General features: G+C 32.7%; 3 protein-coding genes and 1 long non-coding RNA gene across 5 annotated transcripts; 2 read left to right on the forward strand and 2 right to left on the reverse strand.

The window, feature by feature from the left end:
* Positions 1–8,048: 8,048 nt before the first annotated feature.
* On the reverse strand, positions 8,049–10,012 carry LOC112720483 (uncharacterized). Its single transcript, XM_025771434.2, has 3 exons — positions 9,359–10,012; positions 8,750–8,935; positions 8,049–8,639 (listed from the first exon to the last, which is right to left on the reverse strand). Exons 1-3 carry the CDS (start codon positions 9,854–9,856, stop codon positions 8,355–8,357), a joined length of 969 nt encoding a protein of 322 aa, XP_025627219.1. The 5' UTR covers positions 9,857–10,012; the 3' UTR covers positions 8,049–8,354.
* Positions 10,013–15,873: 5,861 nt separating this feature from the next.
* LOC112720484 (PI-PLC X domain-containing protein At5g67130) lies at positions 15,874–21,446 on the forward strand. The gene is made up of 9 exons (XM_025771435.3): positions 15,874–16,021; positions 16,131–16,190; positions 16,274–16,399; positions 16,558–16,695; positions 16,831–16,929; positions 17,523–17,826; positions 19,516–19,739; positions 20,782–20,868; positions 20,981–21,446. The coding sequence occupies exons 1-9, from the start codon at positions 15,932–15,934 to the stop codon at positions 21,170–21,172; spliced, it is 1,320 nt and encodes a 439-aa protein (XP_025627220.1). The 5' UTR covers positions 15,874–15,931; the 3' UTR covers positions 21,173–21,446.
* A 1,526-nt stretch (positions 21,447–22,972) lies between these two features.
* Positions 22,973–25,766, reverse strand: LOC112720487 (probable serine/threonine-protein kinase At1g01540). Of its 2 annotated transcripts, XM_025771442.3 has the most exons (8): positions 25,093–25,766; positions 24,898–25,002; positions 24,666–24,794; positions 24,288–24,458; positions 24,075–24,204; positions 23,763–23,972; positions 23,396–23,575; positions 22,973–23,213 (listed from the first exon to the last, which is right to left on the reverse strand). In XM_025771442.3, the coding sequence occupies exons 1-7, from the start codon at positions 25,764–25,766 to the stop codon at positions 23,444–23,446; spliced, it is 1,551 nt and encodes a 516-aa protein (XP_025627227.1). In that variant the 3' UTR covers positions 22,973–23,213; positions 23,396–23,443. The 2 variants fall into 2 exon arrangements, with proteins under 2 accessions (XP_025627227.1, XP_025627226.1); XM_025771441.3 differs by having other exon boundaries at positions 22,973–23,575.
* Positions 25,767–25,868: 102 nt separating this feature from the next.
* On the forward strand, positions 25,869–27,198 carry LOC112720488 (uncharacterized). Its single transcript, XR_003162187.2, has 2 exons — positions 25,869–26,523; positions 26,703–27,198. It is a non-coding gene; the product is annotated as an uncharacterized lncRNA (long non-coding RNA).
* Positions 27,199–27,453: the final 255 nt, after the last annotated feature.

Genomic DNA, 27,453 nt, shown 5'->3' on the forward strand with positions numbered 1-27,453 from the left:
CTTCCAAAAAAAATTAATTATGTACGTGGTCTTTAACTAATATTGCTTAAAGAGGAGTACTAGGGGTAGTAATTTTTGTGTTTTGTAACCATTAATTGGCCATCAATAATCTTTTTAATGGTGTGAGATTACATCCAATGGTAAAAAATTATTCACTTTTCTTTTGATGATTAAATGCTAGCCACAAAATACAAAAATTACTGGCCCCTAGACTTTTCCTTGCTTAAATTATCAATTCTTTACATAATTCAATAGACCATTTTATAATTAGCACAAACTTAAAGAATTAAAGTCAAACTTTGTAAATTTACAATTTTATATACAATACCAATAAAAAATACTAAATTAAATATGCTCACCTGGTCCATTAAGAACCAATTTTAAGTTTTCCAGCAGAGACGATTCCTTAGTTTAAACAACAAAATTTCTATATCTAAAATTAGACTCCATTAAATTTTGAATTAAATAGGTTGAAACCAATTAACCTAAAAATATATTAGGTTAAGTGAGTTAGTTCATGTTGTGATAAGCATGGGACGTGGATGTCCATTTCTCTATGTGAAACTCACATTCTCAAGAGAGAATGTATTTAATAAAGGTTGAAAAAGGGTGATATTTTATGTGTATAAATAGGGGATGCATTGCATCCATCTGAACACAGCAATAACAAATATTCCTACCTTTTTCTTCTTTCATATATTATAAAATCTATTTTCATTTCTCTTTCTCTCCTTACAGTAATAAAACAAATGCAATTCTCTCTCTTTACTTTTAATACTTCTTTCTATCTTTACATATATATACATATTACAACATATAATATTAATGTATATATACAAATTATTATTGAGCTAATTATATTAATGCTAGAGTCTTCTATTTACATATTTTATTTTATATTTACATCTTCCTTATTTATTTAATTGTTTTACAACACGTTATCAGCACGAGACTCTGATCAAATTTTTAGGAAGACTCCAGGTAACAAATTTTTATTATGTCGAAACTCTTTCATCTTAAATATAATGCTCTTGATATATTTGGAAATAATTATTTATCATGGATATAGATGTTGAAATCCATCTTGATTCAATGGATCTTGAAGATACCATTGAGGCTGAAAATAATACATCCCAGAAGGATAAAAGTCAAGGCCATGATTTTCCTTCGTCGTCAAGATATGATTGAAAAATGAATATCTCACATTAAAAGATCCTGCAGATCTGTAAAAAGACCTTGAAGAAAGGTACAATCATGTGATACTTCCTCAAGCCCGATATGTTAGAGAAAATTTTCTCAACCTTCCATGCCTCGAATGTGCTCCTGCAGCAGCAGTATCGAGAGAAAGGGTTTAAAAAATATTCTGAGTTAATTTCTTGCCTTCTTGTTGCTGAACACAACAATGAGTTGTTATTGAAAAATCATGAAGCGCGCCCAGCTGGCGCTGCCCCATTTCCTGAAGTAAATGTGGCAAATTACCCCAGAAGAAGTAAATGGCAAGGTTTTAATAATAAGAAAAATTATGGAAGGAAAAAGAATTATGTTCAAAAGAGAGGATCTCACCAGAAGTGGGATAGAGAAAGGAATATCGGGCAGAATAAATCAACAGAGGATAAGTGTTTCTGTTGTGGTGGAAAGGGCCATTGGTCACGTACCTGTCGTACCCCAAGGCACCTAGTCGATCTTTACCAGGCATCTTTGAAAAAGGACGACAAAGGAAAGAAAAAAATTTTGTCTCAAATGATGCTGAGAACTCCACCACTCATTATGATGTATCTGATTTCTTTGAGGATCCTGAAGGAAATATTGGTCATTTGATCAATGATGGAATAGTTTGATATATGTATGTGTTTGTTAAGTATTCAGGTGAATAATTTTACTGTGCATGTACTTCTACTCATTTTATTATTATCATTTGTTTTTGAAGAAAAATGGCAAGGACATATTCTGAAGATATTTGCCTTACGGATAGTGCAAGTTCGCACACTATTCTCAAAAGTGATATATATTTTACCCATCTTGTACCAAAAGAGGAATATGTTAATCCTATTATTGGCTCAGGCAATGTGATAGAAGGCTCCGGAAGAGCTATAATTTTGTTTCCTGGAGGAACAAAATTTATAATAAATAATGCACTATTATCTACCAAGTCTCTGAGAAACTTGTTGAGTTTCAAAGATATTCGCCGAAATGGATATCATATTGAAACAATGAATGAGGAAAATCATGAGTATTTATGTATTACAACTCATGATTTAAATAAAAAGTTATATTAGAAAAGTTACCCTCACTTTCATCTGGGTTGTATTATACCAAGATTAGTGCAATTGAATCACATGCCATTGTAAACCAGAAGTTTACTAGCCCAAATGAGTTCATAACTTGGCACGACCGATTGGGTCATCCGCGAACAACCATGATGAGGAAAATTATTGAAAACTCTCATGGACATTCACTAAAGAACCAGAAGATTCTTAAAACTAGTGAATTTTGTTGTGCTGCGTGTTCTCAGGGAAAGTTAATTTTAAGGCCATCACCAGTAAAGATTGGATTTGAGTCCCCTGAATTCCTAGAAAGGATTCAAGGTGATATATGTGGACCTATTCATCCACCATGTGGATCTTTTAGATATTTTATGGTCCTAATAGACGCATCTTCGAGATGGTCACATGTGTGCTTATTATCTTCTCGCAACCTGGCGTTTGCGAGATTACTGGCTCAAATTATTCGATTAAAAGCACAATTTCCAGAAATCCAATCAAAGCAATTCGTCTTGATAATGCTGGTGAATTTACTTTCCAAGCTTTTGATGCTTATTGTATGGCTAATGGAATAAGTGTTGAACATCCAGTAGCTTATGTTCACACACAAAATGGGTTAGCAGAATCACTTATTAAGCGCCTCCAATTAATTGCTAGACCCTTGCTTATGAGAACAAATCTCCCAACCTCGTTTTGGGGGCATGCAGTTTTACATGCCGCAACACTTATTCATTTGAGGCCAACGAGTTATCATCAATTCTCTCCTATGCAATTAACTTTTGGCCAGCAGCCAAATGTTTCCCATTTAAGAATATTTGGGTGTGCAATATATGTTCCCATTGCACCACTTAATCGCACCAAAATGGGACCCCAAAGAAAATTGGGGATATATGTTGGATATGATTCTCCCTCTATAGTGAGGTATCTTAAGATACAAACTGGTGATGTGTTTAAAGCCCGGTTTGCGGATTGTCATTTTGATGAATCAAAATTTCCAACATTAGGGGGAGAGAATAAGCTTCCTGAAAAGGAACTTAATTGGAATGCATCATCATTGATGCATTTAGATCCTCGATCAGGGCAATGTGAACTAGAAGTTCAAAAGATTATACATTTGCAAAGAATAGCAAATGAATTGCCTGATGCATTTTCCGATACAAAGAGCATTACCAAGTCGTATATACCAGCGGAAAATGCTCCAATTCGAATTGATGTTCCAGTAGGACAAGTAGTCACTGAAGCAAATTCACGCCAGAAGCGTGGCAGGGCGAAAAATGCCCCAATTCGAATTGATGTCCCAGTTGGACAAATTGCCACTGAAGCAAATACACGCCAGAAGCGCGGCAGGCCTGTCGGTTCCAAAGATAAAAATCCTCGAAAGAGAAAAGAGGTAAATATTCATGTGGAAAAAGACATAGTAAAGACACCTGCAGTTGTCCAAAATTCTGATATAACGCCAGAAGACGTTCAGGTACCTGAAAATTGTGAAAATGACGAGATCTCGATAAATTATGTCTTTACAGGAGAGAAATGGGACCGAAATAAGACAATTGTCAATGAAATATTTGCATATAATGTGGCATTGAATATCATGCATGAAAGTAAGGATCTTGAGCCAAGATCAGTCGAAGAATGTCGACAAAGGAATGATTGGCCAAAATGGAAAGAAGCCATGAAGGCTGAATTAGACTCACTTGCAAAACGTGAAGTCTTTGGTCCTGTAGTCCGTACACCAGAATATGTAAAACCTGTAGGATACCGGTGGGTATTTGTGAGAAAACGAAATGAGAAAAATGAAGTTGTGCGCTATAAAACCCGACTTGTGGCACAAGGTTTTTCACAAAGGCCCGGTATAGATTTTGAAGAAACGTATTCCCCTGTAGTGGATGCGATAACATTGCGTTATTTGGTCAGTTTATCTGCATATCATAAACTGCATATGCATTTAATGGATGTGGGAACAGCCTATTTATACGGCTCATTAGATCGGGATATCTATATGAAAGTCCCTGAAGGACTAAAGATATCTAAACCATCCAATGAATATTCACAGGGATTATACTCAGTTAAATTGCAAAGATCTCTATACGGTCTAAAGCAATCTGGACGAATGTGGTATAATCGTCTTACTGAGTATCTGGCCAAAAATGGATGATGATATCTGCCCCTGTGTTTTCATAAAGAAAACTGCTTCTGGATTCATTATAATTGCTGTGTACGTTGATGATTTAAATATCATTGGGACTCTTGAAGAGATTCCAACAATTATAAAAACTAGAGTAAAGTATCGTTTTTGTCCCCAACGTTTGGGGTAAGTCCCAAAGTTGTTCCTAACGTTTCAATCGTCCTATTTATGTCCCTAACGTTTCAAAACTGACTCAATGTTGTCCTGCCGTTAGAGATCCGTTAACAGAATTGATGGCAGGACAAAATTGAGACAATTTTGAAACGCCAGGGACTTAAATAGGACGAAAACATTGGGGACAAAAATGATACATAAAAATAAATTTTAATTGTATCCTTCAAAAATATCAATTTCTTACTATACGACATAGTATTCAATTATTTTTTAATCACATATAAGTAAATTACACTTAATCATATTACTTTCATTTTAAATAAATTAATTTTTTTTATAATTTTACTCTTAAAGATGTTTAGTTATCATGAAATGTTTGTAGAATGACTAGTATATAAACTTGCAGAAAAAAATAATATATATACAATAAAATATAAATTATACCTTTTGTCTCTAATGTATCAAAATTCTTTGAAATTATAAAAAAAAATAAATTTATTTAAAATGAAAGTAATGTGATTAAGTGTAATTTATTTAGATGTAATTAAAAAAATAATTGAATACTATGTACAGTAAAAAAATTAATATTATTGAAAGATAAAATTAAATTAAAATTTATTTTTATGTATCGTTTTTATCCCTAACGTTTTCGTCCTATTTAAGTCCCTAACGTTTTAAAATCGTCTCAATTTTGTCCCGCCGTCAATTCTGTTAACGGATCCTTAACGGCAGGACAACATTGAGTCAATTTTGAAACGTTAGGGACTTAAATAGGATGATTGAAACGTTAGGGACAACTTTGAGACTTATCCCAAACGTTGGGGACAAAAACGATACTTTACTCTAAAAACTACCATATCTTAGTGTCATTGGGGTACTTAATGTATCTTGCTAATAATACGCGACCTGACATATCATTTGCTGTGAATTTACTAGCAAGATATAGTTCCTCTCCAACCAGAAGACATTGGAGTGGAATCAAACAAATCTTTTGATATCTTCATGGGACGGTTGATATGGGATTGTTTTATCTCTATGGATCCAAGTCACAACTAGTTGGCTATGCAGATGCCGGATACTTGTCTGATCCACATAAAGGGAGATCTCAAACAGGATACCTGTTTACATATGGTGGAACAGCTATATCATGGAGGTCCATGAAACAGACGATTGCTGCAACATCCTCTAATCATGCCGAAATACTGGCGATTCATGAAACTAGTCGCGAGTGTTTTTGGCTGAGGAGTCTGATCCAATATATTCTGTCATCATGTGGACTTATTGATCATAAGATAGCTCCAACTATCCTGTTGAAGATAATGCAGCATGTATTGCTCAACTTAAAGGCGGATACATCAAAGGCGATAGAACAAAGCATATTTCTCCCAAATTCTTCTTCATTCATGATCTTCAAAATCAAGGGACAATTGATGTGCAACAGATCTGCTCAAGTGACAATCTGGCAGATTTATTTACAAAGTCACTCCCAAAATCCTCCTTTGAAAGATTGGTACATGAGATTGAGATGCTCCGATTTCGAGACATTAAATGATGTCGGCAAGAGGGGGAAACTGTACTCTTTTTCCCTTGATCAAGTTTTTTTTCCCATTGGGTTTTTCTTGACAAGGTTTTTAATGAGGCAGCCCCATCATTAAAGGATATTGTACTCTTTTTCCTTTACTAAAGTTTTTTTTCCACTGGGTTTTTCTTTAGTAAGGTTTTAACGAGGTAATAATCCTAAAATGGTCATCCAAGGAGGAGTGTTGTGATAAGCATGGGACGTGGATGCCCATTTCTCCATGTGAAGCTCACATTCTCAAGAGAGAATGTATTTAATAAAGGTTGAAAAAGGGTGATATTTTATGTGTATAAATAGGGGATGCATTGCATCCATCTGAACACAGCAATAACAAATATTCCTACCTTTCTCTTCTTTCATATATTATAAAGTCTATTTCCATTTCTCTCTCTCTCTTTACAATAATAAAACAAATGCAATTCTCTCTCTTTACTTTTAATACTTCTTTCTATCTTTACATATATATATATATTACAACATATAATATTAATGTATATATACAAATTATTATTGGACTAATTATATTAATGCTAGAGTCTTCTATTTACATATTTTATTTTATATTTATATCTTCCTTATTTATTTAATTATTTTACAACAGTTCACAATAAAACAGGTCTTTTTTCAAAAAATCATCATTCTTTTTAATATAAAAAATATGTTTGTTTAAGATTTTTTTCATATAAAAGTGATATTTTTCTGTCTAATTTTTTAGCCAAAAAATTGATTTTTTTAAATATTTTTTTAAAATAAAAGATAAATGAATTAATCTCTATAATCCGTCAAAATGATCATAAACAGTTTATTTTCGGTCCACAAACAAACAAAAAAATAAATGAACTAGGTAGTATAACACGCACGCGTGTTTAAACAAATTGGGCTGGCCTGTTTAATGGCGCCAAACGAAATTATTTCATCTATTGAATTTGACTTGACTTTTTGCGGTTTCATTGCATGTGTTAAGAGTAAAAGTTTCTTCTAAATGCATTGTAATATTATTAAGTATATAAAATTAAATTTATTTCCTGCTAATGGAATGGTATAATCGGTTGAAGCCTAGATAGGGATTCAGTAACTTATGGTATAATCCTGCTAAGGGATTCAGTCACTTTCATTGAATTGTCGTGTTCGTGTATTAATATATTTTGGATACGATAATTATCGATATTCGTTCGACACGCGTGTCTGTTGTATTCAATTGTGTCTTACTAAAAAATAAAAAATTATTTTTCAGATAGTTTGAATACACCTAAATATCATTACGTGTCAACGTGTCCAATCTTATTCTTAACATATATTTTTAAAATAAATTTAGATATAGTGTATATTATTATTTATTAAAACAAAAAAATATTTTAAAAATTTGATATAATTAAAATAAGACATTAAAAATAATTAAAAATTTTAATTTATATTTGAATATAAAAAAAATATCAAGATATCATTACGATTTATTTAAAAAATACTTTATATTTTATATATATGCGTGTCCCGTATCATATAAGATTTTAAAATTTGCGTGTCGGCGTATTACTTATCGTATCGTGTCCCGTGTCTATGTCAGCGTTCGTACAATATAAATAGAGTGAAGACTAATAAATTTTATAATTTGTAACTATTAATTAATTATTATTAATATTTTTTAATATTATAAAATTATATCTAATAATATAAAATTATTCCTTCTTTTTTATTAATAAAATATTGATAAAATTTTAATAAAAATACTAATTACTTAGACTTTCTCTGTGTTTAATTCGGTTCTAGTATTTACTCATACAACTTGTCAACGTGATTAAACATATATATTGAATCCTCCGAAAAAGAAAAAGAAAAAGAAAAAGAACATATCGTATCCGCAAGAGACAAGAAAAGTTGGAAAAATAAATAAAGGAGATTGAGATAGAGATAGAGAGAAAACAAATCAAATTAAGATATAAAAATTCACTTAACTTCTGCCTGTAATATAGCACAAGACAAGATACAATATATTATTGAAATTAAGCCACCGACGAGCTCCAAAATTACCCTTTAGCCCATCTCATGCAGGTTTCGTGAGAATGAGGCAAAACTTGGCAAAACCTCGATACGTTCATGCTTGCTTTAATTCTTTCATGTACCTTTTCTCCAACGCTCATAATCAAATTACTAATAACTCACATTATCCTTAATTAATTACTTTTTTATTGTTTTAGTTGATTAATTAATTAATTCATTACTGGTAAGTGCACTTGTTCTTGAGGGAGATGGGCACGCCCATCTTCTTGGGATCCATGACCACGGTGCACTCTATCTTCTTGTAGAACTTGGGCTTCACCAACTTGCCCAAAACATAAGCCTTTGACCTCACCATCAAGGTCAGCTTCAACGGCACCGGTTCCACAGGTGCGCCGTTGATGCTGCTCAGGTCAGCTCCCCCTCCGTACAGTGGGATATGACTCCCCTTCACCACTATTCTCACTGATCTCTGGCTTTTCCTCGATTGGTAAAACTTTGGCATCTACAACAAATTAGTTTTGATTAAAAATTTATATATCTATCTCTACATCTAGTAGTATTAATTGATGTAGGAAACAATGTTTAGATGAACTTAATTAATTAGATACTCACATTTCCAGTGGCTAGAGTGAGCTGGGAATAACTGAGATCTAAGGGTGTTGGAGTCACATGGACTCCAAAGAATGTTGCGGTGTTGCGAAAGGTCAATTTCACCGAAGAATTCATGGTAACTAAGCTAGTTGCAACTCCTGACATATCCGCACCCGCTTGAATCACAAATTCATCAAATGTTATACTCTGCCATAAAAAATTATTCAAAGTCACACTTAAAATTAATTAAGATTAATACATCAACAAATTGCCCTTCACACTAAATGTACAATATAAATAAGCCAATTCTATAAAATACGTTTAAATACAAAATATATTTATACACATATGACTGGTTTGGTGACAGAGTTTTTGAAATAAATAATTACAAAAGCTCATTACTAATAAATGTCCAGATAGTTTGAGATTCATAAATTTATAGCAGTTAATGGTTGAGACAGCCGTCATTTTCTTTTTTGAGAATTAAATTTAATAATTAGAGAAAAATACTAAATATTGGAAAAATACAATCACATAACTTCACTTGTCATCAATCTTTTAAACAAGTGAAAATATGAAAGAGTTAATGTGAGAAAGATGAATACATATTAAGGATGAATGAAGTCCTACCTTGACAGTAATGGCGGGTTTCTGGGGGCGGCTGGCGCCCCAGAGAATGAGAGAGAACACGGAGAACAGCAAGGCGAAGCCAACGACGAAGGCTGGGAAGTAGCATCGACGAGGGAGGCCATGGTGATCTGCATCGTGCAGATCAAGAAGGCCTTCTTCTTCAATGGCGTTGAAGTTGTTGTTGTTGTGGTCCTTCCAGGGCCTCCAGGGGCCCTTGTTGCGGTTAGTGGCGTTGCTCTTGCGGGAGCCCGAGAAGCGCGTGGAGGCCGACTCGCGGGAGTGCGGGCCCAAAGAGGAGTTGGAGTGAGAGTGGGGAGGGGAGCCCAGCGGGCTCTGCAGCGGGCTTGACTGAAACGAGTTCGTTGTTTTTTCACCGTCATGGGAGGAGTCCCTCGAGGGGCTCTGGACGTAATACACAGCACGTCGAGGGGACCTGGCAGGTGAGGACTGGCTCAGGCTGCTGACCTCGGAGTCGGTCTTTGCGAGCATTGATGACATTGTTGGTGTTGGTAGTTCCAAGATGGGTGATTTGGTAGTGTATTGATCTGAATCTGAAAAAAATGAGGAGTGTCAGAGTGAGAGTGAGGAGGGAAGAGTGAGGACGAAGGCTCGTGTGGTGTGTGAATTGTCATGTTATGTTATGTTTGCTTAGAGGGGTGAATGCAGAATCTGCATAGCGTACTTGTTGGGCCAGCGGTGATTCTTTCAATTTAAATTTAAAAAAAAAAAAACAAATTTAACGAAAATGGAGTTTAATTTTGTTGGACAGTCAACAACGTTTTATATACTTTAATTACATTCATTTTTTTACGCAATCAATTAAAATTTAATTATTTTTATTAATATAATATTATATAATAAAATTTACGTATAAAATTTTATATTGATAATATATTAAAATTAATTTTTTTATTAACAGTATTAATGCACTATAGAGTCAGACAATAAATATTATTATTTTAAATTCATACTTGATCAATAATTTATATTTAAATTTGTAAAAATTTTATACATAAAATAAGTAATTTATATTTATGAAAATGTATATATATAAATTAATATAATTTATATCTATATTTATCAATATATATTTGATCTTTATAATGACTAAAATTAATAAAAAATACTGACCTTAAAATCTTTTTTATTTTAGTGTCACTAAAGACGGTCTTATTAAAAAATTTAAACTTAAAATGAAATTAACTCTCTTTATCAATAAATCACACTTTTATACAAAGCATCTTCATAAAAAGATATTTTTTGCATCTTCATTTGAGTAGCTCCCAAAATATAAAAGTATCATACCCATGGGGAGTGGTACAAATAACGCCATACATAAAATAATGACTCGTGTATGGGCTATGGGCTTGACCAAATTCAATTTACATGCATTTTGTCGTTTTGTATAGGCTCTTGCTCTTCTTTCCTTTCTCCTTTTATAGTTATTATTTATTTTTCGGTGTTTTACTACTATCTAAACTTTGACATAGGCCTTTTTCTGGTCGATTTATTAAGTGATTATTATGGGTTATTACATGTTCTGTCCGAAAAGGTAATAATGTAATATCGTTGTAAGTTGTTGTAATTTTGTTTTGAATTGAATGTTTTGGCTCTTTCCTTTTATTTCTTTTATGCAATGCAATGCCTATTTTAGTAATGAAAAACTCAATTTAATTCTGAACATTTTAAAATAGCCAAATAAAATTTCCACCATTACTTAGTTTTTAGGTAAATTTCTATCTCACAAACCCGTACTATATATAGTGATAGTTAAATACCATTATGGTATTGCTTAGTTGATCTAAATATTTTTTTAAATAAAATATTTTTTTTAGTCATTAAATAATATTTTGCTTAAGTTTTAATGTTTTCTAATGTTTAAAATAGCTTATTTTTGTTTTAAACGTTTTATTTTATTCTATTTGTCTCTTCTGATTAAAATTAAAATTAATTTTTAAGAATACAATTTTATTATTATTTTTTCTCTTATTCTTCTATTTTTAATTTATTCTCAAATCACTAAATACCATTATGATCATTATAATTATTATTTTTGTCACTATTTAAAAAAAGTCATAATAAAAAATTATTTTTAAAAAAAATTAATTTTAACTAAAAAATTAAAATAAAACAAAATAAGATATTTAAGATAAAGAATATAACATTTCATATATTTAGAGACAAAATTATTAAATTAGTCTTTATTCTAAATATTAGACTTATTTGGTGACGTCTCTCATGGCTAGCTAAGCCAAGATGACTACAGCTGGCCATAGTTTGACCAGCAAATAAAGAATTAACACATATAGCATAATAGAATGTATAAGAAATAATCAACTTAAATAGTAGACTATGATTATCAAAGTAAGTAGTGGTAAATCTTTTCCTTTAACCGTAGAGTTAAAATTGCAAAAATAAATAAAATAGACTATTTTTGGCGTGGGCCTTTATGAGAATAGGCTACAACCCAAAAATATTAGTGGGTAATGAATTTATAGGACATATTTAGGATTTGATTGAAGGAAAAAAATTAAGGTTAATTTTAAAATACAGCATCATTACAAAAAAAAAAAAAAACGTTGAGTATCGTCGAATTTATTGTCGGACATTAGCGATAAGTTTACCAGCGAATTAACTATCGTATTTGGTAATAAATTCATCACCCTAAAAAATTACTGTCAGATATGGTATTCGGACGATAAATTTACCGATAATATTTGGAGAAAAAAATAAAAAATTTGGCGCGATAATTTCCATCAGATTTATAGGCGACTAAATTCAACGGTAACATTGATTAGTGAAACGTTGTGTTTTTGTCACACACAAATTTTACTGGCGAATTTATTCGCCGGTAAATCCACGGTAATCGTGTCCTATATTAAACACGCGAACCGTCTTCTTCCTTGTTTCGAAGTTCTCTCTCTCTCTCTCTCTCTCTCTCTCTCTCTCTCTCTCTCTCTCTCTCTCTCTCTCTCTCTCTCTCTCTCTCTCTCTCATCATTGCCTCCCCTCCCTTTTCTACCTCATCGCCTCGCTGCTCCCTTCCCTTCTCTACCGTCGGCCGCGCTCATCACCACCATCATTGCCGTTACTATCATCCTCACCTCCATCGCAAGCCACCTCTTTTTCGTGACCTCCTCCTCCGCTCTCTTTGACGAGACGCACTCCGGTGACCTCACTTCACCGTCACCAGCTGCGGTGTCATTGCTGCAACCTCCATCTCTCCCCTAATATCTTGCTCTATGTTTCGTTTCAGGTTTTGTCAAATTTTTTATTAATCTTCTTATTTTAAATTCATTAGGATTTAATTAGATTTTAATTCCTCGTTAGTAATTTGATTTAGTTAAACTACTTGTTGCTGTTAAGTTGATTTAGAGTAAAATTAGAATTTTTTTTATTAGAATTTCTCTTAGTTCATAGGTAATTAAGCATGCTATTGTGATTCTTACGTTTGTAATTTAAATTTGTTTAAATTCATTAACTGAGGGTTTAATTAGATTTTAATTCTTTGTTAGTAATTTAATTTAGTTAAACTACTTTTTGCTGTTAGGTTGATTTAGAGTAAAATTAGAATTTTCTTACAAGGAATTTCTGTGTTAGTATTATTATAACTTATTGTTGATTTATGTTTCTGAATTTCTATTAATTGGTATGCTATTTACAGATATGACAGCAGGTAGAGGTATTGCGGACCAGGCTGCTGGTCGTGGTCGTAGTCGTGGTCATGGTTATGGTAGAGGGAGGGTTTCTTCTGGTACCTCCAAAAATTCTGGATCCTCTCATTCTACTCCGACTACGCCAGTGACGTCATAGGTTGTAGGTTTAGCGGACCAGCCGTTCATCATGGTCCCTAACCCCAAGTACGTGCTTCCGTCTATGGCGACGACGTGTAACACCCTAACTATCAAAGTGTCATGCTTCCGGCTGCGCCGCTCTGATAGCTAGGGTCATCGTAATACCCGAGCTATCAGAGCGGCGCAGCCGGAAGCGTAACACTTTGATAGTTAGGGTGTTACACGATGCCCCTCCAACCGCTCAGCAGCTCGCTGCCATGGCAACGCCGCCTCCTACCTCTCAGTAGCCCGCTGTCACGGCGATGCCGCCTCCAGCGACGGAAGTCGTGACCCCGGAGTCCTCTCATGGAAGTGAGGTAGCTGATGCCCCTCTACCACCTCCCATCGTATAGCTGACCATTTAGCCTGATGGCGGCATGAGGTAAGTATCACTTTGAGTCTTTTATATTTTATGATTTTTAAATTGCTTGAAGTGTCTGATTATTGATTTCCAGTTTAGTGGATTTAGCTTTGAATGGCTAAAAGTGTCTGATTATTGATTTTCAGATTAGTTGATTTAGGTTTGAATGGCTGAAAGTGTCTAATTATTGTTTCTTGATTATCGAATTGATTTTTAGTTTAGTGGATTTAGGTTTGAATGGCTGAAAGTGTCTGATTATTGTTTTCTGATTATCGAATTGCTAAAGTGTCTGATTATTGATTTCTAATTTAGTGGATTTAGGTTTGAATGGCTGAAAGTGTTTGATTATTATTTTCTGATTATTGAATTGCTGAAAGTGTCTGATTATTAATTTTCAGTTTAGTGGATTTAGGTTTGAATGGCTAAAGGTATCTTATTATTGTTTCCTGATTATCGAATTGCTGAAAGTATTTGATTATTGATTTCTAGTTTAGTGAATATGAAAGTATCTGATTATTGATTTTCAGTTTAGTGGATTTAGGTTTGAATGGCTGAAAGTGTCTGATTTAGGTTTGTGGCACATTCCAGTTACAGATGAAACTCTACTGAAATTTATATAAAAATCTCTATATGTCATGGTTATTTGCTTCTGATGAAGTTTTAATTTATATTGCCATATTGTTTTGTTTGTGGATTGTTGATAGGTTTGTGCTGAACAACAACGCATGTACTTAAGAGATGACCAACATCATCAAGCTGATGTACGATCATCCGTGTCCCAACTACAAGAAGATCCCCTCTGAGACTAGAGAGCGATGGTTTCAGAAATGGGTGGTAATTAGGTTTTTTTTAGCTTCAAACCTTTTTAGGTAGTTTATATCTTCTATTTTAATTGACTAATTTAAATTTTTTTTGTGCAGTTGCATTTTATATGGGATGCTGAGCACGATCTTACCATCAGGAAGATATACGATCATCGAATGGATCGGCGGTTGCAGCAGATGATGGAGGATGTTCGTGAGGGGCAGGACCACCTGACGACCTGGCTTCGACCGAAAATAAAGAAGGCTCTCTTAGCTTATTGGGAGACTGATGCGAGATTCAGGCATCGGCATCTCACTAACAGAGCTAACAGGGCATCGGGTAGATCGTCCAAGTATACCAGCAGCTCAGAGACCTTCATGAAGACTAAGGCCAGGCTGGTCTGTAGTGTCTTTAATTTTCTTAATAACTTATTAGTTATATTCTTTTACATATCATTACTAGGCATCCTAAACATATTGTTTCAATGCAACATGTATAGTCAAAATAGTTGGATCGCGAGGTGATATTGGCAGAGACATTCAAGTACACCCACACGCTGAAGGAGAACAAAGAGACATTTACTGATCAGCGGTCTCAGGACCATTATGTGAGTAAACATACATTTGATTATCTTCTGGTATAAAATTATTAGAGATTAACTATATAAAATTAATAACTGTTTGTGTTATTAATTTAAGCAAAGACGTTTATATAGAATTGAACATTTGATGGTTATGTTGTTTATGGAACGATTATGTTATTTGTATTGAATTTTTAATTTGCATCCTCATTAAGTTATATAATAATATTGCTTATTTGTGAAAACATGCGGATTAACTACAAGTAAGATTACAATTGAATTATTCTCAACTTGCAAATAAAGTAAGATTAAATTTTAATAATAAATTTACAATAGTCACATTAATTTAAAATAGAGATCATATAACTTTTTTATAGTCACATTTTTAAACTACCATAACCATAAAATAAACTATGATCACGTTTTAAAATTGAGACCATAGATTAAACAATTGCCACATTTTTATATAGAGATGGAATATTTTATATATAATATGAGATTCGAATTTGCCTCTAAGATTATTAAATAAACACCTTGTCCAATTAAAAATTAAAATAACAAATTTATTCACAAATAATTGAAATTAGATTTATATTCACAATTTTTTTTAATAATAAAGTATTAGTTTTGTTTACGAGTACAATTGTGTACTATTAGTTTTGTTTCACAGTCAATTTAAGAGAAAGGAATGCTTTCTAAATATGATCTTCTAGAAAACTCCATTTTTAATGATTGTTTATCTAGAGTGCAGGGCCCTATAGTTACGTAGCTTTCAACGACAAACAAATGAATAATATATATATTGTGCATCGTTAGATTTAAATTTGTTTTCAAGATTATTAGAGAAACCGGGTCTAAATTGGTAGTTGAATTTTTCAAAATATTAGAAATTTCCTCCCACATCAAAGCCATCTATTTCTTTTTGTTCAGTCTCCGTATACAATAATTAATAAATTAAAGCATATATAAAGATTGTTAATTTGTTATGTGGGGAAAATGAAATACATTACTAATTCTCTCTCTTTCCTTGCCTCGCCTCTGTCTTTGAAGGGAACACCAAGTAAAAAATCCGATATGAAAATGAAGGCATGAAGTCATGAACATATTATATAGCTTAGCTTACTGTATTGCGATGTTCATTAATTTAAATTCAGTAATATATATTTCTTATTCTTACGTATGTTATATTCATCAGAGTGAAGTGGTGATGATTGTTGTAGCGCTTTGTCTTATAAACAGGTCGTCAAGCCTCAAGGTGAGTGGCATTTCAGTTTTGCAGAAATTAAACTCATGATATAATTATGAATGTTTTAATTTGCGTGTGATGAACACATACAGCAAGGAGAAACATGTGGGTCATCGGGAGCCCAATGCGACGCAGGGCTTCAATGCGAAACATGCCCTGCAAATGGGAACACAAGGCCAAGATGCACTCGCACTCAACCAACCATGCCAACTTCAAAAGTAATGATTTTAGGAATAAGATTAAACTTTTAAAATAATCCCTGAAATTGGATTTGTGAATAATTCTCAAAATGTAAAATTTTAATTGTAGTGTTAAAATTCTTGAGATTGTACTCCAAACACTTTAGTAGTCCTTTTGTCTCTTTTTGAATTGGTAGGTGAAAGGTTTGGCGTTCAACAAATACTCGTGGCTGACGACACATAATTCATATGCTGTGTCCGGCACAAAGTCGGAGACGGGATCTTCTATTATATCAGGCACCAACCAGGATTACAACGTTACCCATCAACTCAATGTAAAAACTCTGCTTCTTTCATCTTATGTGCTATGCACGCGCATCATCTAGAGAGAAATTTCTATTGAAAAGAATCTAATGCATCATTTATCTTTTTGGTAATCCATTTTACATTGCCTTTTTATAATAATGCAGAATGGTGTTCGAGGCCTTATGTTAGATATGTATGACTTTGAAAACGATATCTGGTTATGTCATTCCTTTGGAGGTCAATGTTTCAACGCTACTTCATTTGTAAGTTCCATCAACCTGCTTTCTCTAATTTGTCAATTTATTAATTGGGTAGGTCAGTTTCGTCCTTTACTATATTTTTAGTTTCACTTGAATTTTCTAATCATGTAAATAGTAAACTGAGTAATAGGACAAGTAGAATTAGAAAAAAATTATGGTCAACTTATAGATCTTTAAAAAAAAAGTCATTTTTAAAAAAGTTGAGATAAATTAATAAAATTATGAAAAGAATATCAAATAAAATAAAATCACTATTAAAAGAAAAAGACATATTATAATATTATTAGCTAGTTTTCTCTCATACATGTTATAAGGAAGCATTATTATACTTTTGAAGAGTGGCAAATTAAATGAATTTATCATTTTAAATTTTAATGAGAGACTTTGTGTACTGAGATATAAATCATACAACTATTACACTAAAATTAATTATCAGTGTAACACATTAAAATATAAAAAATATATTAAAAATAAATTAAATTATTCATATATTGATATACAAACACATAATAACTAATTTTAATGACTGATTTTAGTGTGCGAATAATATTTTTATAAATCATAATATGATTTTTCTGTCATCCTATGCATGGTAGCAACCAGCCATAAACGTGCTTAGAGAAATCAAATCATTTCTAGAAGCAAACCCGTCAGAAATTGTAACAATGTTCATTGAAGACTATGTGAAATCATCCCAAGGATTAAGCAAAGTGTTCAACGCTTCTGAGTTGAACAAGTATTGGTTCCCAGTTTCTAGAATGCCCAAGAATGGTGAGGATTGGCCAACCGTTGATGACATGGTCCGAAAGAATCAACGGCTGATCGTTTTCACATCCAAATTATCCAAAGAAGCTTCCGAGGGCATTGCCTACCAATGGAACTATGTCGTAGAAAACCAATGTGAGTTGAGTCCCCTGCTGCAGTCACATAACATCTAATTATTGGAATTTCTATGTGGATATTATTATTATTATTATTATTATTATTATTATTATTATTATTATTATTATTATTATTGAGCTTAATTACTACTATTGACGAGCATCTTTGATAGTGAAAGAGATAGTCCTTGTGGGAGTCGATTTGATCTGACCTGACCAAACCTGACTTACATTGTCAAGTTTTGAATGGAGTGAATTTTTCAACCATTGGTTGGATTTTAGAGCGTGTACCAATAATGCCTGATGTTAATTGTTTGAAAATTAACCATATATAAAAAATTAATTATGTTAGGTATATATTAAAATTAGTTATTAAAATTAATTATTAGAATAAAATATATATTAAAAATAAATTAAATTATATATATATATATATATATATATATATATATATATATATATATATATAAGAATTGATTTTGATAATTAATTTTAATATGTAAACAGTATTTTTTTATAGATAATATTATTTAATTGTATACTAGCTATGATCAATGTCAAATATTATTGATTCTAGAATTCTTTCCTAAAATTTTTGTATTTCGTGTTGTCATCCATTTTATTATATTTAAATTTTGAGAAAATTTTACTCTCTTCTTTTGAGAGATATTAAAATGATAATTTTTTTTTATTTATAAAATGGACACTCTCATTTCTTATAATTTAAAAAAAAATATTCTTTAATTCATTTTAAATTTTTTGTATTAACTAACATTAATTTTACTTATTTTTTAAGAAAAAATAAATTATTTTTTATAAAAATATTCTTTAGCAAAAAATTTATTTATTTTTTATTAAATTTTGTTTATCAAAATACCCTTTAACAAATTATTTTTCTATTAATTAAATTATTCTTTTTCTAAGATACTTTTCAATAATTTTTTAATTATTAAATTATAATTTTATCAAAATTTTCGTTAACAATTATTTTTGTACTTTACTATTAATTTTTCAATATTAATGTAACATTATATTAAAAAAATCTTATCATTGTTAACATGTATAACAATTAATATTAATAAATAATTTGTTTCATAGAACTATTAAATATTATTAACAACTTTATCAAAATTTAAAAATAAGTTGAGATAGATAAATTCCAAATTTAAAAAATTAATATCTCATTCCTTCATATTTTTACAAAGCAAGTTCTTTAATAATTAAAAATTATTGAAGGATATCTTAAGAAAAAATAATTTAATTATTAAAATTTTTTTTAAAATTTTTAAAAAAAGTATTTTTAAAAAATATAATTTAATCAATAAAAAAATTTGTTAAAGGATATTTTGATAAATAAAATTTAATCACAAAAATAAAATTTTTGCTAAAAGATATTTTTATAAGAAATAATTTATTTTTTTTAAAAAGTAGATAAAGTTAATGTTAATTAATACAAAAAATTTTAAATAGATTAAAGATAAAATTTTTTAAAAATTATAAGAAAGAGAAGTGTATATTTTATAAATAGAAAAAAAAAATATTATTTTAGTATCTCTTAAAAGATGAAAGTGAAATTTTCTCTTAAATTTTTGTACCATTTTCATCTGGTTTATTACTACTATTACCTTGCAAATATTTGAATGTGTAAATACTAAATATATATACGAATATGACTATATCTACTCCAATTGCATGATTATATATATAGATGGAGATGGCGGAATGAAAGGTGGTTCTTGTCCAAATCGTGCGGAATCTTCAGCTATGAACACGAAGTCAAAGTCCCTTGTTCTTCAGAACTATTTTCGCACCGATCCGAATGCAAGTGAAGCATGTGCTGACAATTCAGCACCATTAATTAGCATGATGAAGACTTGCCATGATGCTGCTGGAAATCGCTGGCCAAATTTCATTGCTGTTGATTTTTACCAGGTATGCATTCTTCTTATCACTATTAATACCACATCAATTTGAATCTTCTCTATTATTTAAATAAAACGTGTACTTTTTGGGATGAGCAATGCTTTTTGTGATTAATAAAATTTATTATTTTTAATCAATACTTAGTCAACTCTATATAATAAAAACTAAATTTTAAATTTTAAACATTAAATTCTAAACTCCAATAATATATAAAAAAAAGTGTTTTAAATCACTAACATTTCTCTTTTGCAATATCAAGAGATCACCACAACAAAAGGGCAAAACATAGGTCTTTATATGCATTTTCTACTTTTATTATTAAAAGTGATTAATAAAAAAGGAACAAAAATAAAAACGTTGTTTTTTTATAGCATAAAAAAATGGTGAATATTTCAATAATAATGTTTTCAACTTTTCATATAAAAATTACATTGTGAATTGTCAGATGGATTAAGAGGTTTGCTGAATATATTTAACTAAACAATCTAAAAGAGTTCACCGTGTGATTTTTATGTGAAACATCATCATTGAAGTATAAAAAATACAAATATATACTAATAGTTGTGCAAACGATATTTTTCGTTTTCAATGAGTTATAACTCAAATAACACAGTCTTCCTATACTCATCTAAAAAGTTGTGGGTTCAAGTCTCTTTATCTTTGGTAAAAAAAAAAAACGATACTTCTCGTTTAGTAAACAATGGAAATATTAGTAGGAAAAATAAGTTGCAATAAAAAATGTTAGATATAAAATCATTATGGATAAAATAAAAAAAACAAAAATAATAGGGTTAAAACATATGGGGCCTTCACAATTCTAATGAATTCCCTTAAAAAAAAACTAAAATTAAAAAAAAAAGAGTTTGATATATGGTAACAAGTAACAACTCCTCTTAGGCCTTTAATTTTTGGCTCCTCAGATCAACGAGTTGTCATTAGCAAAACTGCAAAACCTTTTATTTATTTATTTAATCTATCTATCTTTGTACAAAGAAACAGAATCTGCCAAAGTTATATCATAATCCGTTACTATCATATATTTGTTATACAGAGGAGCGATGGCGGAGGAGCCTCAGAAGCCGTTGATGAAGCAAATGGTCACTTAACTTGTGGATGTGACAACATTGCCTATTGCAAGGTTTCTCACTTCTTTTAGCCATATTTCTCTTTAAACTCTAGTATCTATAAGATTTATGCTTTACTCTTTTGAATATCAATAACTTTATATGTATGGATATGTGTGTATACAGGTAAATGCTACATATGGAACATGCCAAGTGCCTCCGATTTCTCCGCCACCACCTGCAGCTCTCGCTACCCCCCCTATGGCTGGAGGAAACCAGCCGTCAAAAAACATCGCTTTTATGAACACCATGCCGGCCCAGCTGCTAAATTTGTTTGGTGTAATTTTGGGGATGGCAACTTTTTTGTCTTGGCCATAGGACTTCAATTGTATTTTATAGCACTTCCTTCTTTTAGGGTGTTTCTGAGTTAAGATTTCGGAGAAAAATGAGTAGAATATATAGGACTTGAAATTGAAGAGTGGATAGATTATCCTTGAACTTTTACACGTGTAGATAAAGCACCCTTAGTCCTTAGATTTCTAAAAACACAGTTTGTAAATTGATCATTTATATTCGTGTCCATGATTTTATCTATATTTATAAGATACATCTATTTATACAAATAATAAAAGAGATTCCTTGAAATGGTTAATATTTTGGTTTTAAAATGTTAATAATCCAAATATCTATACATCAGGGAGTTGGGGGCATAATAAAGAGTTTGGAAACAAGAAAAAAAATAAAAATATATATTATAAATATATAAAAAATACAATATAAATGTTACAATGTTCACTTAAAAAATTGTGAGTTCTTATCAGTCCACAAGTACCAAATCCTAATAATAGTAGACGAAAACTATTGCTTAACTAACTGTGACTAAAAAATAATTATATAAAATCCATAGAAAGGGGAGGTGTGTGCATATGTTATATAATTTAACCCAAAAATAAATACTAACGTACATTTGTATTAATCTATCATTATAGCTATTTTAATTTTGATTTACCACAACTACAATTAAGAATGGCAAAAAAAAAAAAAACTGCACATGCAAATACCCGGGGGTTACACGCAAAAAGGAGGTTAATGGAGACTTGCAAAATCTTCACATAGATAGAAATCCGCCCCACGAATAAATAAGGACAGGGTGGAAATTGAGATACCCACCTTATGAGAACCTGTGAAATTCCCATGAAATAAAATTTACTTAAATGTCTTTATATATATGTTATGTAAGTAATTCTAACTTATTTTAATTTATATGTTAAAAATTTGATGTCTATGTTGTTATGTTAAATTTGCGTTTGAATTATATTTAATTTGATATATTTGGTTGAATTATATAAAATTTTATTATGACTGTGTTAATTAGTTTTAAAAAAAACTTAAAAATTAAAACTTAATATCCAATTATCCATGAATACCCCCGATATCCAACTCCCCCGCAGAGAGAAATAAACAGGGATCCCGCAGAAAGAAATAAAGGGGGATCCATGACGGGGCGGGGACACTTTAATAAACGGGGCGGGGCCCCCATGGAGACCATTGCCATTCCTATCTACAATCTTTGAAGTAAAGCAATGCCAAACCTGGCAAACCAATATCAGAAGGACCTTTATCATAAGATGAGACCTTGCCATCTTAAAGGTTCATGCCAAAATTTTCCTTTTCATGGTCACCAAGGTCTGAGATCCAGTGAAACTTATCTTTCTCCTTTTTTATGAAAGATTTTCCATACCATAAAAGTATCAATTGTGGGCCTTGCTCTTATAAAGAGCACAAAAATTCAGCCCCATTAACCAGAAATTTTGTCTCAAGAATTATCTTGGTTCACTCATCTTCAAAGAGAGAGGATCCAATGATTCCAAAATTGGAGACTTTTTGGAGTCTTCACTCTTCACCCAGCTGTTAAGGTCTCCCCAAATCACAACAAAAGTTCCCTACTTATTGCAACATGGAAGGTAAAGTACAATAGCATTGGAAAGACAGAAATTTATCATCTAATGCAAGTTGCATTTCATTCACAAATGTTTTTCCTTTATGTACCATTGGTTGTTACATGAGGGTATCACTTTTACATCTTTTCACTCAAGGCAATATATCAATTATTCACCATTAAAACTGCTTATTCAATTTTAAAGGAAAACAAAACTGAAAGTACTTTACATCGTTCAATCAGCTAAGGGGTGTGGACTCACCCTAATATGTACATTTATAATTTCTCTCATAAATCTTACACTTAATTACACATCTCAATTGAGTATTTCTATCTCAACATGACCTGCTGGGTGCTACAATATGTTACAAAGTACAAACTTTCAATCACATAATCAGATCAAGCATGAGAAGCATTACAACATTTTTTATTCAATGAATGAAGTACATTTACATGATTGACATTAAATTAAAAGCACATCTGCAAAAACACATGGGACAAAGTAAGCAAAGCAAATCTTGTGTTAAGGTTATTGTGGGTATAGGATGAGTGGAAGAAGCCACAAACAAAGTAGAGCAATATACGTAAAAGTCTCATGGATATAAATTGATTTCAGCATCTTTGTACAACAGATTGTAAAGGGACTAGGGAGGGATGGTTACCGTAATCTTTTTGGTAAATTCTATACTCAGCTTCGCTTCTTGGTAGCTTCATCTTGTCTCATTGTCCTGCATCCCACTTTCAGTTCTACAATCATCGCTGGAAACAGTTGCCTCCTCTTTTGGATTGTCGTTTACTTTATTCTTGGGCGTGTATCCCGATTCCCTTCTAGCTCTACGATCCTGAAACAAGATAAAGAAACTTTATTAATGAGTAAACAAAACAACTTCCTGTTGTGAACATTAAATGTCAGGGATGCAAAGTAAGGTCTTTATTTAACTTCCGAATTAAAGAAAACCCAAACCGCAGGTAGCATTTCTTAATTATTCAACAATTATGATACTGAGGTCATAGCAGAAAAGCTCTAACCTCTTTGTAAGGGGATTCTTCAGCTTCAAGCATGTGTACAATATGTCCCATTTTAGGCCGCTTTTGTGCATTTGAGTCTGTGCAGCGCAATGCTACAATAAGTACTCTCTTTAGGGCCCTTGAATTCGGTTTCTCAGGGAGTTTGGGATCCAACACTCCCTCTGCATTTCTATTACCAACCATCTTCTTTAGCCAGTCAACTAAATTCACCTGAAAATTTCAGCTTTTCAGTTACAAGTGAAAAATACAATATCTAAAGAGTCTAAAGACTAACATCTCAAATGCAGTTTTGCAACAGCAGACAGAACAAACCTGCTCCGATGGCCGTCTATAATCAACAGGATTCCTGCCTGTAATTACTTCCATTATAAGGATTCCGAAACTATACACATCACTTCGTTCATTCAACATGCCGGTACTTGCATATTCAGGAGCTACGTATCTGTCAAAAAGATTATATGTAAGGGAACATATGGAAGAGTTTACCAAAGAAAGAGAAATGTGAACAAGGGAGAGTGTACAAACCCGAATGTACCCATTACACGAGTTGTAATGTAGTTGCTATCAGAGTCAAGGAGTTTAGCAAGTCCAAAGTCAGACACCTTTGAATTCCATTGCTTGTCAATCAAAATATTGCTCGATTTAATGTCGCGATGAACAACTTTGGGTTCCAACCCCTCATGAAGATAAGCTAACCTATAATGAAACATAGCAGTTCTAAGTCATGACCAACTAAAAGCAATTATGCCAATGAATTAAAAGGAATTATATCCATAAATTGGAATTAAATTATCCTTAAAAAATAAAATAAAATAAAAAAGCCCACCAAAGCCAATTAATTACACATAATAAAGGAACATGAAGTTAAATAATGCAAGTTAATTTGAAGGTTTTTTTACTTACCCTTTTGCAGTTCCAAGAATTATGTTCATTCTAATTTCCCAAGTGAGAGGACTACAAGGTCCAACTGCAACATCGCCATGCAGCCATTGCTCCAAGTTTCCGTTATCAACGTACTCATATACAAGCATTCTGTTAGAGGCGAAAACTCACTTCATTATAATCAATTTATAACAAAAGAATATTAGGGCACAAATATAAGAAGAGAAGAGAAGAGAAGAGAGTAAATAAATACCTATGAGCACCTTCAGCACAATACCCGAGCAACCTCACCAGATTCTTATGCCGAACTCGCCCTATAGCTTCCACCTCAACCTTGAACTCTTTCTCAGCTTGACCTCTAAGGTTCCGATTCAAATTGAAGTTGTAGTACACATTCAACACACCAGAAAAGATATATATATATATAAAAAAAAAAAAAAAAGCTTACTTATTATTGAGCAAATTCTTGATGGCAACATGAGTTTTGTCGTTGAAGATGCCGTGGTAAACAATCCCGTAGCCTCCTTCGCCGATAACGTTGTCGTTGGCAAAGCTATTGGTGGAAACTTCAAGCTCCCTAAGGGTGTACCAGTGTCCCCAACCCAAATGCGACACCTCAGGGATCACCGTAGGAGCCTGCTGATTATGCTCCAATGCCTCCCCGCTTTCGTGATTCGATTGCGAAGATGACCTCACGAAAGCCCGTTCCGGGTACGATATTCTATGGTTCTTCCCAATCTCAAACTGAATTCTCTTAAACCCCAAAGCCGCGTTGCTGTTGCTGTTGTTGCTTTCTTCTGCTTCTGGTGGCGGCGGGTGAGGGTCCGGCTCAGGAGTGGGGTCGGGCTGGCAGGGAAGCCCAACGGGCTTGGGAGAAGAAGACGAATGGGTGGGCTCTATCTTGATTTCTTGGATTTCTTTGGAGACGTCGGGAATGGTGTGGCGGTTTCTCTTATTGGTGGTGGAGAGCTTGGAGGCGAGCCAGAGGGAGATGAGGACGAGGATGAGGACAATGGCGGCGCCGACGCAGACACCGCCGACCACCCAGAGGCGGAGACCGAAGATTGATGTTTGCTTGGAGAGCTGGTCGTTCATTGTTGGCGGTGTGGGGTGGTCGGGCATTGGGCTTCAGTTAACTTAACTAACAGTAGTTAAGTTAACTAACTGAGTTAATGTTTATGCTACTGAAGACGAGTTTGAGTGGTGAGAGTGAGGAAGGAGGAGGGAGAAAGGGAGTGTGAATGGGAGTGGAGGCAAGCTGGCATGATGGGACATTTTGAAGAAGAGAGAGAGTGAATGATGAAGAAAGAGGAATGTGTGTTTTGTGTTTGCGAGTGAGAGTGGCGATGACGCGGGGTCAAATTTTTGCTATCCTGACATCGCCATCGCGGTTGGGTTCTGACAGCTTCTCTTATCGTTAAGGCAATATGCATCTAGTAGCCTTTCATATTTGAAGCTAATCCACGCCTTGGGACGCTCTCCGCTCTTGATCCAGAAGCCTGTTTGTAGTGGTTTGGTGACATCTCTTGCTACTTCGAACTTGAGAAACTCTCTCATTAGTACACCATCCACTATTGGGTTCTCGACTTCTGCCAATATTCTCATCATATTGCCTATCGCTCTAGTTGTTTTCACTCTCATATAATCAACTGGAACTCCATGTACTTGAATCCAAAATTCCATGTATTCATGACTTACCTCATAGATTGAAACATCTTGAGACTAATACTGCAGGTTTATTAGACTATCCCTGATATTCCACGAGCCGTTGTGGAGAATCTTTAATCTATAGTTAATGTTTTTAAAGCTAATGAGTATTTTATTTCTCCCTACTTCTGTGATAGCCACTCCAGTCAGATTGTCCCAGAGACTGAGTAAGGTATTTTTGCATATCTTAAATTTTACTTCCTTGTCTGATAACACTTTCTCCAATAAGTTGAGATGGTCTGGAACATATCCTGCATTTCTGTTGAGATTCAGACAGATCGTCTTCCCTTCAATTGGATGTATTCCAAAGTTGTCCATTTGACTTGGTTAACAGTTTGCTCTGATTTGTAGTGATCTGCTCCTTGGAACAATGCTTGGCTGCTATGATGGTGACACGATAGTGTTATGTGGTTATTGCTGCTGTGTTTTGGTGGTCTAACAAGAAGCAATGCTGGCGACGAATGTTACTTAGTGAGGGTGATGATGGGTGGAAAATCTATGGGTGAAAAACTCTCGGTGAAGGGCTTTAAGTAAAGGGTTATTGCTATTCTTCCTCTATCCTGGTATAATATATGGTCTAAGTGATAGAATGGTAGAATGGTTCAAGATTTGGTTATGTTTGTGTTGGGATTGTGCTTAATTTGCTTGTTTGGAGTTGGTGATATATGTGTTTAAGGAATGGTCAATGCTATTTGGTCAGGACCTGCGTTCTAGGTTGACTTTCCAGACGAGAGGAAAATCTCTCCCAATGAGAATTGCATTACCAGCTTGTATCCCTTTGTATACCATGCGAATTTCTTCTGGGCCTTTAGTCTTATTATTTATAAAAAAGAAAATATTTGAAGTATAGAACTCCTCGTAAAAATAAAGATAAAATAAATAGTATAAAAATTATATACAATTATTTGTTTCTTTTTCCTTTATATAAAGGTGTAAAGTTAATGGTCCATTAACACTTCTAACATTAATATTCTTGTAAAGGGTTTAACAATTTAGTTAGTTACATATCACCTTTTTTTTTTTTATCCTAAAGGGCATTTTGTTATTCTTTCAAAAGCATAATAGTAGAATCATAGAAATAAACGGGAACTCTATCTATTTC

Source organism: Arachis hypogaea, chromosome 11 (assembly GCF_003086295.3).
Source record: "Arachis hypogaea cultivar Tifrunner chromosome 11, arahy.Tifrunner.gnm2.J5K5, whole genome shotgun sequence".
Classification (NCBI taxonomy): domain Eukaryota; kingdom Viridiplantae; phylum Streptophyta; class Magnoliopsida; order Fabales; family Fabaceae; genus Arachis; species Arachis hypogaea.

Excerpts from the sequence above, each read along its gene's own strand:
- LOC112720483 (XM_025771434.2), bottom strand. The coding sequence starts at position 9,856 with ATGTCATCAATGCTCGCAAAGACCGACTCCGAGGTCAGCAGCCTGAGC. Across the intron at positions 8,936-9,358 it reads AACCCGCCATTACTGTCAAG|AGTATAACATTTGATGAATT; the intron begins GTAGGACTTCAT and ends TTTTTATGGCAG. Across the intron at positions 8,640-8,749 it reads TCACTCTAGCCACTGGAAAT|ATGCCAAAGTTTTACCAATC; the intron begins GTGAGTATCTAA and ends AATTTGTTGTAG.
- LOC112720484 (XM_025771435.3), top strand. The coding sequence starts at position 15,932 with ATGAAATACATTACTAATTCTCTCTCTTTCCTTGCCTCGCCTCTGTCT. Across the intron at positions 17,827-19,515 it reads CTATGTCGTAGAAAACCAAT|ATGGAGATGGCGGAATGAAA; the intron begins GTGAGTTGAGTC and ends TTATATATATAG. Across the intron at positions 20,869-20,980 it reads ACAACATTGCCTATTGCAAG|GTAAATGCTACATATGGAAC; the intron begins GTTTCTCACTTC and ends GTGTGTATACAG.
- LOC112720487 (XM_025771442.3), bottom strand. The coding sequence starts at position 25,766 with ATGCCCGACCACCCCACACCGCCAACAATGAACGACCAGCTCTCCAAG. Across the intron at positions 23,973-24,074 it reads ATAGACGGCCATCGGAGCAG|GTGAATTTAGTTGACTGGCT; the intron begins GTTTGTTCTGTC and ends TGAAATTTTCAG. Across the intron at positions 23,576-23,762 it reads AAGAATCCCCTTACAAAGAG|GATCGTAGAGCTAGAAGGGA; the intron begins GTTAGAGCTTTT and ends ATCTTGTTTCAG.